The sequence below is a fragment of the Rhinatrema bivittatum genome, chromosome 4, assembly GCF_901001135.1.
Source record: "Rhinatrema bivittatum chromosome 4, aRhiBiv1.1, whole genome shotgun sequence".
NCBI classification, from domain to species: Eukaryota; Metazoa; Chordata; class Amphibia; order Gymnophiona; family Rhinatrematidae; genus Rhinatrema; species Rhinatrema bivittatum.
Window position 1 is genome coordinate 482,264,260 of NC_042618.1, and position 11,877 is coordinate 482,276,136.

General features: G+C 42.6%; 1 protein-coding gene across 1 annotated transcript in view; it reads left to right on the top strand.

Moving 5' to 3' along the window:
• PDE3A (phosphodiesterase 3A) overlaps positions 1 to 11,877 on the top strand; it is a 100,070-nt gene extending 88,193 nt beyond the window's left edge. Inside the window, exon 12 of the mRNA XM_029597546.1 lies at positions 1,797 to 11,877. Within this exon, the coding sequence (XP_029453406.1) occupies positions 1,797 to 2,044 (248 nt within the window). The 3' untranslated portion in view covers positions 2,045 to 11,877. The remainder of the gene's footprint in view (positions 1 to 1,796) is intronic.

Genomic DNA, 11,877 nt, shown 5'->3' on the forward strand with positions numbered 1-11,877 from the left:
CTGGAGGTGACCAACAGTTTCAGAGTGTCAGAACACCTTTTTGTCCTGTGGTGTGGTCCTAAGAAGGGTCAGAGAGTATCGAAGGCTACTATAGCTCATTGGTTGAAGGAGGCTATTGGGGCAGCTTACATTTGTCATGGTCGTCTGGTCCTGAAAGGCATGAGAGCCCATTCAACATGGTCCCAGGCTGCATCATGGGCGGAGGGTCAGCTAGTTTCTCCACAGGAGATTTGCCTTGCAGCGACTTGGAAGTTCTTGCATACCTTTGCCAGACACTATAGACTGAATGTCCTTGCTTCAGAGGTGGTTGTCTTCGGAGAGAGTGTCATTCGAGCTGGAGTCTCACAGTCCCACCCATGTTAGGGAACCTTTGGTACATCCCAGGTTACTGGACTGAGCTGGGGCCGTACAGGGAAAGGAAAATTGGTTCTTACCTGCTAATTTTCGTTCCTGTAGTACCACAGATCAATCCAGAGTCCCGCCTCGTTCTGGAAAGTCCGCTCGTGCTATATGTCTAGTCTGTTTGATTATCTGAAGAATAGGCACAGGTTTTTTACTCTGCCTTTAGATTCTGTATCATAGTTGACATTTTGTATTTTTTTCTTTTCTCTGCTCATTCGGGGGATATTGTATTCTTAGTTTGATTTGGAACTGTTCTTGGTTTGGTATCAGCTTGGGTACATAGTAATACTGAGTGGTTGCAGGTGGTACACCAGGTTATATGCTGGCGCTTCTGAAAATTTCTGTCTCCATCTGCTGGAAGGGAGGAAAACCTGGGAGTCTGGACTGATCTGTGGTACTACAGGAACGAAAATTAGCAGGTAAGAACCAATATTCCTTTGTACATCATGGTGCAGGCTGTGAGCTGGACATAGAGTACTGGCAGGAAGCTGTACACAGAGTTCAGGCTGAGGCTTAATATAGACACAGACTGAATGCAAGGACTGGCTGGGGCTGGATACAAAGATTGAATGCAGGGACTGGCTGTGGCTGGATACAAACACAGACTGAATGCAAGGACTTGCTGGGGCTGGGTATGGACACAGACTGAATACTGGGATTGGCTGGGGCTATATACAGGTACATGGCAAAGGCAGGAACCAAGATAGGTGTGGGACGAGGACAGGACTGGACTAGAAGAACAGGCAACAGTAAACAGGGAAGCCTAACAAGGCATAATGTTGGCTAGGAGAATCTAGCAGGCCCAGAGGATGTAAGGTAAGGCAGAAAGGCCTAGGGGGCCACAGAGCAAGACAAGGAGGCCTGGGAGGCCACAGGGAAAGGTAAGGAGGCCTAGGTTGCTACAAGGCAAGGCAAGAGGCCAAGAAGCCACAAGGCAAGGTAGAAAGCCAGAGTAGGCCACAAAGCAAGGCGGGAGGCCTGCGTAGGCTGCAAGGCAAGACAGGATAGCAAGGACAGGGTGGCCAGGACAGGGAGCAAGGTGATTCGATGAAGAGGCACCGAGGTATTGAGCAGACTGGGTTAAATAGGACTGAGACTGAAGCGTGGTGTGACCAGTGCGGAGGTGACTGGCAGAAGTGTGAGTGAAGCTCATTGGAAACCTCTAATGGTGGGGAGGCATCATAGCAGGCAAAGCCAAGGCACGGTGAGGCTGCACTGCAGGCAAAACCAATACAATTATCTTAGAATGTGGACATTTGGCCGACAAAACCAGACTGACCAATTATCTTTCCATTCCTAACTCCTGCTCTTCTCTCAGTTGCTTCCACATGGCCTTAAGAGTCATTTTTTCTCCTTCTGCCTCTGAATTTCATTTATTTGGTGTTTTGGTACAGGAAAGAAAATTTTCAAGAGGAGAAAGGTCTACTGCCAGATTACGCAGCACTTGCTGGAGAACCATAGCATGTGGAAGAAGGTCATTGAAGAGGAGCCCAAGCTGGACTCACCCACCATGCACCAAACCTCAGAACAAATACAGGCCATCAGGGAAGAAGAGGAGGAAAAAGGGAGCCCTAATGGGGCAAGCATGCTTCCAAAACCCAATGAAGGACAAAACACTGAGCAGTATTCAAAGACAGACTGACCGGTGCACAGACTCCTCCTCCCAGACCAGCACAAAACCTTTAGACACAACACTGTAGAAAAATGGGATAATGTGCCTCCAGCTGTTTTATTCTATCTTTTCCTCCAGTTTTCAGTGAGGTACGCTGTTTGAAAAGTTTACACTCAAGAATGCTTTCACGCTCCTGACACTGGCCTCTACAGACATTCAGACACAAGAGGGCCAGGGTTACTGGCTGCACACTTCAGCAACACCAATGTAAGCGTAGGAGTAGATATATAGGTTGAGGAATACTGGTCACTGTAATATGAGAGAATTCTAGAGGAAAGGATTATGAGGAAAACAGGAACTGAAGCATTGGAAGCACATTTTTAAATTAACTCTAAGGTTCCAGTTAAGTAGGATACAAATTCCAAGGCTTTAAAAGACTTCTGGTATATCCTGCCAATGTTGTGTGTGTGTGTGTGTGTGTGTGTGTATGCGCGCATGTGAGAGTTCGTATTGTAGGAAGAGTTTGTTGTAGACTAGCTGTAGCACATGACATGTGAACAAATGTACTGGGACAGCTGTTTTGTTTCTTCATTGTTCATGCTGTGAGCCAAATGTCTATTTAAAGGTTAATATTCACTTTTTCAATATTTTATTTCACAATATTATATTTGTTCAATGATAGTTATCTTGTTGTAAATATGCAGAGATTTTTATCTATTTGTTTAGATAGCAAACTCCCCCTTTTTTTGTTTGTTTTTAAAGAAAACATTGGGGAACAATTTTGTAAAGATAATTATTTTAATCACTGTTTTTTATACAATGTAGCCATTACCAAGCCCAGCAAATAAGGTCTTAAATAGTCAGAATCTAGCCCTATGGGAATATACAGATTGAATCTAGCCCTGTGGGATTTTGGTAGTTTGTATGTTTATAAGTCGGGGTCAGAGCATTGAGCTGACACTGCTCCTGTGTCAGTCTGATAGTGCCTGGCTTTTCCATCTGACATGAAGGCCCAGTGCACAAATAGTTCCATCTCTGTTTGTCCAAAACCTCCAGCTTCTAAGCAAGGGGGCTGCTTAATGAAAGAATGAGTTTTATAATAATGCAAACATAAACCAGAGGCTATCTCTGGAGCTGCCTGCTTCAAACCCCTTCCCGACTTCCAGGTCTGATTTGGGGTGTATGGGCACTTGGTGCACCCTTCCTGTCTCAGGGTTTCTAGGGGAATTGCAATGCAAAAATTGTGTCTCTGGCACTTGATGATGAGGTCTGAATTTGCCGCTTAGCTTTCCAGTACTTTAGGATTGCTAATCTGTTCTCCTCTTTCATTCAAAAAAGGAATCAGAATGCCTACTGTTGTCCTAGTGATCGCATCTGCATTTTTGTTTTACAAAGGAAGAAGTATTCCAACAGTTATCGTATATTGTATATAGTTTAAAAGAGACAATATTTCAGAAATTAATGTTAAACTTTCAGTATTGAAGAACATGCTTGGAAATCACTTCTAGATAGCCTTACGCTGGGTAGAAAAGTGAAGATGCTACCCAAAACCTCCATGGCAAAGTTTTCCGTATTTAATGCAAGTTTCTCTACAAGGCTGAGAAACCACAAAATTGCAGGAAATTTTCAACGACAGCAAAGAGTGGATGGAATTCCTGTCTCTGGCCCCCACCGTGGCTTTCCAGCCTGGCTTTGGCTTGCACTATTTACATTTCCAACCTGGCACTTCAGTGGCCCATGAATATTTGCACATATTGTAAGCTTCATAAAACATATTGCAGTGTCTGAAACATTTTAATGGACTTCTATTACTTTAAAATCACGAGCACCTGGGCCGTGAGAACATTGTACAACATTTTTTAATGAAAAAAAAGAGAAAGCAGACCTTCCTGTTTTGCATCTTCTCACAGACAATGATCCAAATTCACATTAAGTAACTCCGAGGGTCTGAGTAGCGGTAAAGTCTGCCAAGTAATTTCAAACGTGTGTAAATTTGCTTTGGAAATCCTCGCACATGCTCTTGTGAAGTTACAGCTTCTCTTTGGAGGGCATAGCTTATACGTGTCCACTTCCATGCATAGGTCTTATCATCAAAATGTGCCCGGAAGTGCCAACTCTGCCCACTTCCATCCCTTGGATTGCCTCTCCTCAGTGGACGTAAAAATGCAAGCAAAATAGAGTTACACGCACTGAGCCCAGCTCATTTTAGAGCAGAGATTTACATGCACTGAACCTGTGTCGTTCTAGAATAGTCATTTACACACATAAACGCATGTTACACTTGGACTTTTTCATGCACTGAGCCCAAACAGCTATTTACAAGCATAAAACCAGATTTTATGCACATAAAGGCCTGTGAAAATTGCCTCCTTTATGTGCAGTCTATTTTACAATCTGACAGCAGGCAATTTGAGTCCACTCCAGGCTAATTCCCATCCCTGTGGATTGATTCTCTGGAAACTGAAGACAAGGAGTGCAGCTACTTGGGATGAGATTAAGAAATGCAAAAGCAGGACCAGCCTTTTAGAAGAAAAACTAAATATAAAGCTTCATCACCTCTCTGTTACCGAAACCTGTTAGTCTGAGCAGCTGTATAAAAATGTTAAAAGGGTACATTTTTGAACCTGAATGATGCTCTTCAAAATGTGCATGAAGGAGAATTGGAAACTATTTTGATAGTTTCAGTTTTTACTACTGAACAATCTTTATGTCTGTACACAAAAGCTGCCTTTGTGTACAAGCCTCTTTGTAGCTGCAGTCAGTCAAGCTCGGGTCTTTTACCTTGTAATATGAAGGATGGATGGACGAGTGTAAAAGCTTAGAAAGCTTTACTGAAGTCACTACAAGACACAGAAACAGTCAGTGGTGCAGTCCTAGCAAAGCAAGCAGCAGCTGGTACATTTGATTAGGTTACCATCAAGCTGAGATGCAGGATTCAGTTTTTGCCAGTAAATCCTTAGCTGCTTGCAGTAATGAATTAAATCAGCTAAGACCTGTGCACGCCAACCCACTGCCAGAGTAACTTCCAAATCATCCAGCAGCCACTTCATATCTTCCCCTGCACTTCTGGAGAAGCATTGTTTCTGCCACCAGAAACTGTTTGAAGTAATTACAGCATGGTTTGCTTGCTAATGTTTGAATATGTTCTGGATAAATCTGCAGCAGGCGAGAGAGAATTATTGTGAGCACGCCAAGTCTCTCGTCCTGGAAAAGGGCAGGCTGTTCGTTCATGACTAGGCTGCCACTTCAGTCAATACAGATTCCAGCAATGTGTTGCCGATATTTTAGTCATGTGCCATATTACTTTTTTATGAGACATTATCTGTGGTCTTTCTTTTCCCCACAACAAATAAAAATTGCATAGACATTTGATTCAGTGGATTACAGCATAATGTAATGGAGAATGCAGAAAAAGCAAAAGCTTTCTGTGGACAGCTGTGGGCAATATACAGGCAGCTGTAAAGATGGACAGCTGTGGGCAGCCTAGGGGCAAATTCTGTGTAAGATAACGGGGGCAGTAGTGACCAGAAAGGCTTTGGGGCTCCTTCTAGTCTTAATGTTCTGTAAGCAAGTTGGACATTTTGGATTGCAGTTTCATTTTGCTCTATCCATGAAATGAAGCTGTATTGTGAATCTTTTTAATATTCTTTTGCAGAATAAGATAAATAGATAAGTGCTAAGATATAGAGTTGCTTCTTGCAAAATCTTCACAGCAAACAAATTGTGACAAAGCTGCGGGGCTCCAGGCAGTTGCCGGCTTTGCCACCTCCTAAGGCTTTCACTGCTGACTGCTAACACAAAACTCACACCAATCTGCAGCTTTTTGACCATCTGTATAGCCTACCATGCACAAACACGAACAGTTTCAACAGGGAGGAAAGGGATGGGTTTATGGGATGCCTTGCAAGAATATGCTGTTAGATAAAAATCAGAAAATATTTATCCCTTAAAACTGCTGTTGAGGCCTGGGGAGTCATAGCATTGGCTGAGCAGCACCAGCTCGTGGCTGTAATTAGGATCCACACAGGTTGGGTTCAGAGAGCTGAAGGGTCTGAGGCCCTTAGCTAAGCACTGTCACTATAGTGGCTGAATGAAGAACCTAAGAAATGGGTCAGAACACAAGTCCATCAAGCCCAGCAGCCTGGCTCTGACAGTGACCAATCCAGGGTGCAAGTACCTGGCAAACCCCAATACTTAATACGAAATGCTGCTCCGTGTCATTCGTGCCAAGAGGTGGAGAAACCAAAGTCAGTCTGGCTAATAATTATTCATGGCCCTGTCCTCCAGAAACTTGTCCAAACCTTTTAAAACTCTTACACCACAGTTTCTGGCAACAAGTTCCATAGCTTAATTATGCATTAACTGAAAAAATGCTTCCTTACATTCGTTTTACATCTGCTCCCTGTTCATCGTAGGCAGTCTTCCCTAATCTCGACTATTTGAAATGTTCCCTACACACACAATTTTATAATTACAGTTTCATATCCCCTCTAACTCATCTCTTCTCCAGGCTGTGCAGCCTTTCTTCATGAGTGGGCTGATGCAGCTCTATGATCATTTTTATTTCCCTTCTCTGTACTTTTTCTAGTTCTGCTACATCTTTTCTTCAGGTACAGTTATTCAAGGTGTGGCCACACAATTCATCAATACAGAGGCATTATGATGTTTCCAGTTTTTCTATTCCTTTCCAAATAATTCCTAACATTCTATTTGCATTTTTGACCGGAGCTGGGTGGGGACTCCTAACATGGACTCCAGCATTGTGTATACATAACTTTGCATTTTTTTTCCATAGAATATAAGAAATGCTGTGCTAGGTCAGACCAAGGTCTGTCTGGGTCACAAGCACCCAGCAGATCCCATAAAATAGATCTATTTCCTGTTACTCACAGCCAGGGATAGCAATGGCTTTCTTTAGTCTATCTGGCTAATAATGTGTTATATGGACTTTTCCTTCAGGAACTTGTTGGACTTCTATTCAACCCTGCTATGCTCGTCACCTTGACCACGTCTTCTGGCAACAGATTGCACAGTTTATGCACTGATGATGAAAAAGTATTTTCTGTGATTTGCTTTAAATTTGCTGGTTCTTAGTTTCAGAGATAAATAATTTATTCAGCTGTTTTACCCCACTCATGATTTTATAAACTTCTATCATGTCCCTTCTTAGTCGCCTCTTCCAAGCGTCACTTTGCACTTGTCCACATTAAATTTCATCTGTCATTTCGATGCTCAGTTCCCAATAATATCTTGAAATTCCTCACAATCAGCTTATGTTTTAACTACTTTGCATATTCTTGTATCATTGTCACATTTGATCACCTTGCTTATTGCTCCTTTTCCTAGATTATTATGCATCATTGGTCCCATACAAAGCCCCGGGCCCTCCATTATTCACTTCGCTCCATTGGGAAGAAAGTGACTAGTTGTGTGTCCAGGGAGATAAAAACAGGAAAAATCATCTTGTAGTGGCCAATGAGGGCCTATGGCACTGTAGCCCAATAAAGGCCAGTTCAGCCTGAGCTGGAATGCCAAAAAGAGGAGGAGGAATTTTTGGGCCCATAAACTGCCCTCCATCTAAGCTAGGTAGGACTACCTCCATGCCAAAGAGGCAACAAAACTAAACCACGACAAATGAAACATTCACAAATACAGTTGAAATAAATAAAACTCCTGTTTATAGGTGATTTTTTTCCAAATAATTTGTGCAAAGTATTTGCATGGTCTAAGTTTTCAGTCTTTTAGTGTGATTGTTATATCTATGGTCTCAGTTATAGACCATGACTGTACACTGCTCATCCAGCTGTGCCTTTCTGCAGATGTACACTGTCATCCAGCTGTGCCTGTCTGCAGGTTTACACTCATCCAGATGTGCCTATCTGCGGGTATACACTGATCCAGTTGTGCCAGTCCACAGGTGTTCACAGCTCATCCAGCTGTACCTGTCTACAAGTATACACTGCTCATCCAGCAGTGCCGTGCTGCAGGTCTACACTGCTCATCCAGTTGTGCCTTTCTACTGGTGTACACTGCTCATCCAGCTATGCCTTTCTACTGGTGTACACTGCTCATCCAGCTGTGCCTGTCTGCAGGTTTACACTCTCATCCAGACGTGCCTATCTGCGGGTATACACTGCTCATCCAGTTGTGCCAGTCCACAGGTGTTCACAGCTCATCCAGCTGCACCTGTCTGCAAGTATACACTGCTCATCCAGCAGTGCCGTGCTGCAGGTCTACACTGCTCATCCAGCTATACCAGTCTGCAGGTATACACTGCTCATCCAGTTGTGCCTTTCTACTGGTGTAAACTGCTCATCCAGCTATGCCTTTCTACTGGTGTACACTGCTCATCCAGCTATGCTGGTCTGCAGGTACATACTGCTCCTCCAGCTATGCTGGTCTGCAGATATACACTGCTCATCCAGCTGTGTCTTGCTGTGGTTGTACACTGCTCATCCAGCTATGCTGCAGGTTTACACTGCTCATCCAGCTCTAGGGGTCTGCAGGTATACACTGCTCATCCAGCAGTGCCTTTCTGCAGGTGTACTCTGCTCATCCAGTTGTGCCTTTCTGTGGGTGTATGCTGCTCATGCAGCTGTGGTTTGCGGATGTATACTGCTCATCCAGTTGTGACTTTTTGCAGGTGTGCACTGCTCATCCAGATGTGAAGATCTGTGTGTACTCATCTACCTATGCCAGCCAATGGGATATCGATCCACCAGTGGGTATACACTGCTTGTACCACTGATTCTCACACCTTGAAATCTCGCTGTTGCTGCAAAATAAACAGAGCAGTCTAACAAGGAAAGGAACATTCTGATTAACTGATTTCCAAAGCTCAAACCATAAAAGATTTGTAGGTGAAGAGCAGACCAATCAATTAAGCTTCATCCTTGCTCTAAGCATGCCATAGTTACACAATGACTGTCTGAACTTTATAGTTAACTAGGGAACAGAGTGCAGTCAGCAGCTTCAGAAACTGGGGCAAACACACCCCAATAATTTAATTAAAGCCAATATTTAGCCACTGTCTGGCTAAACAAGTTAGCCGCATAAACTTATCTGGCTAACTTGGCCGAGATATTTAGCAGTGTGGCCATGCCACTGAATATGCTTGACTGACTTATAGATAGTTGAATGAAAGTACTCTAGGCCAAACAAATAGCTGAGTAAACTGGAAAAGGCTGAATATCAGTACTTATCTGGCTAATTAGCTCTACCCCAGAAAGCCCCATCCCACCCCTTACTTATCTGGCTATTTAGCTGGATAAACGATTAGTTGCCTAAGTGGTGGCCACTGAGAATGGCCAAATATTCAGATAGTGCCACTGAATCGACCTCATTGAATTTTATTTTTGAAATGTAAAAAAAGGGTAGTATTCAGAAGCAGAGATAGTCTGGGACTGCACTGAAGCCAGAGAAGAGATCTTTGCTCTGATACAGTTTGAAGATATTTAAAAATCATGAAAACTGTTTGAAAAAAGGGTCTTGGAATAATAAGTATTTATTTTTCCGTTGTACCCCAAAATTGTGAAACGTAAAATTCCACCCAGTTAGATTGGTGGCGAATGTGCACGAACGGGACCTGAACGTTCTGCTGTCAGTGTCACACCACAGAGAGGGCTACATATTGCTCTTGTTCCAGGGGCACTAAACTATGCAAAGTAACCTGCCTATTAGCCCAAATGTTTGGAACTCTGTATATTCTGAGTAATCTTCATGGTGGTGCAGAAGCACTGGCTTCAGTAGTCAATAGCTGTTGGTGGGCTCCGAGAAACTGGGGCATGGCCCTGCACTGCCTCTCAGCCAATCTGCCCAAATTTCAAGGGGATTACTCCTACGTACAACAAGCTCTCGTGCAAACTGAGAGAAGCTCGATTGTACTTAGTAAAAAAAAAACGTTTTAAGCACACTTGCCTGCCCCTGGTTGATTGGACAGGTTCTAGAAATCACTGGGGGAGTCCATTCAGGTCAAGATCCACAGTGAAGCTTTAGTGGTTAATTCATTAATTTTTATCTTGATCATCCACCAATTCATGGGCAGCTTGGGATCAGCAAAGCAGAAGAGTTCTCTTGCTTTCTGTCTTTGCTACCAGGCCTAGGTCAAAGAGGAGCCTGCTTGCCCTTGTTTTAGGGCAGTGGGGCATTGTCGTGGAACTCTGCCTACGGGCACCAAAATCTTAACTTCGTCCCTGTTTCCTACTAATTAGGTTCTGCTCATAAGCCTGAGCCAAAAGGTTTGGGTGAGGTTGCTAAAAGGCAGTTGATGTTCTGAGAATCAGTACCCAGATCCTGTGGGGGATGATCCACCTGGAAATAACTTTCCAGCTGTTTATTTCCTTCTGCTGGTGTTCTTTTCGTATCTTATGCCAAACTGTGCACATTACTCCTGTCTGCCGTTATGTCGCTTCCTGGATCTTGCACAAGTATTCAAAGGGAGAAAGTGTGAGAATAATCAGTTCTTATGGATTGTATATCCCATGTGACAGTATTCTCTGTTTTGAAGTCCTTATGGCACTGAACAATCTGCAGAATGTGATGAGTTCTTTGACAATCTGACTTGCATCACTGACAAACAGCAGTTTACACAGCTGAGCTTTTATAGGGGTTTTTAATGCTGAAACAGACTTTTCGATGGCAGGATCCTTCCTCCAGTGACCGTACGTGAGGAAAATTTGTCCCCCGTTCTAGATTCGATGTAACTTAAGGACCTTGTTTAACGTTCCCAGAAACAAGTTTGAGATGAATTCCATTGGGATTGTTGCACCAATAAGAAAAATTATCCCTACAATATGATGTACCTGCTGTGGTCTCACAAGCTCATGTAGAACTCTTTTTGGATAATGCTTTTATTGCTATCACACCCTGCGTAGAGTCTGCTTTTGTGCAGTTACAATATAACTACTGGAACTCAGCAAACCACATTTCTTCATATTTGTTTGACATTCGAATGGACTGCATCCCAACACACATTTATGGATTAGCTGAATAAGGTTTATGCTCTATTGTCTGTTTTTTCTTTCTTGTTGTACTGAAGTTAGTCCAACAAACGTATGGGTATATTTACTAAGCTGCAATGTGCATTATTAGTGAAAGACCTCCTTGCAAATAATGACACCAAAGCACGCCATTCCTTAGGCATCAGATCCCTTAGCCAGTTAGTTCAGGGCAATGCTGGTGCTCACAGGTTCCAGCAGATTATGGGACTTGTTTTAAAGTGCTAGGTGTGTGTTTTCTGACAGAGGGGCTGTACAGTCCATACGAAATGCTTAGGATCTGTTCAAAAGCAATATTAACAATAAAACTGCCATCTACTGTGGTGATATAAAATGCCATTTTCAGGATTTTACATGCATAATATGTAAGTGTTGTTTTCACCATGTGCTAGTCACATTAACTTATATTTATATAATGTCAATAATGTTGTAACCAAACATCTTCACTTTTATCACACAGACTTTGAGAACAAGGCCTTGTACTAATGTTTAGATGGTGATAAGCCACAGAGTGAATAATGCTTTCCTTTTTCACTACTTTCTTGCACTAAGACATGTAGCAATACTTAATATATTCCCTTCACAAGTATTTGTTAAGTAACTTAGGTAATGGCAAATGTTTTTGTACAAAATAGACTCTGTACAGAAAAAAAGTCTTTTCGATAAACATTATTTATTTTACTGTTTTGTAAGTTAGACACTGCTGAAGCTCCTTTTTGCCAGAATTACTGGAAGTGCCTATGGGTGATATGTATAATACAGTAAATATGTATTCAAAATTATTAGAACTGTTTCTCACAAAATGAAGAATGTGGATGTTTTAATGTGAAAAGAACTGTATGAGAGAAATACAAGTCATTGGTATTG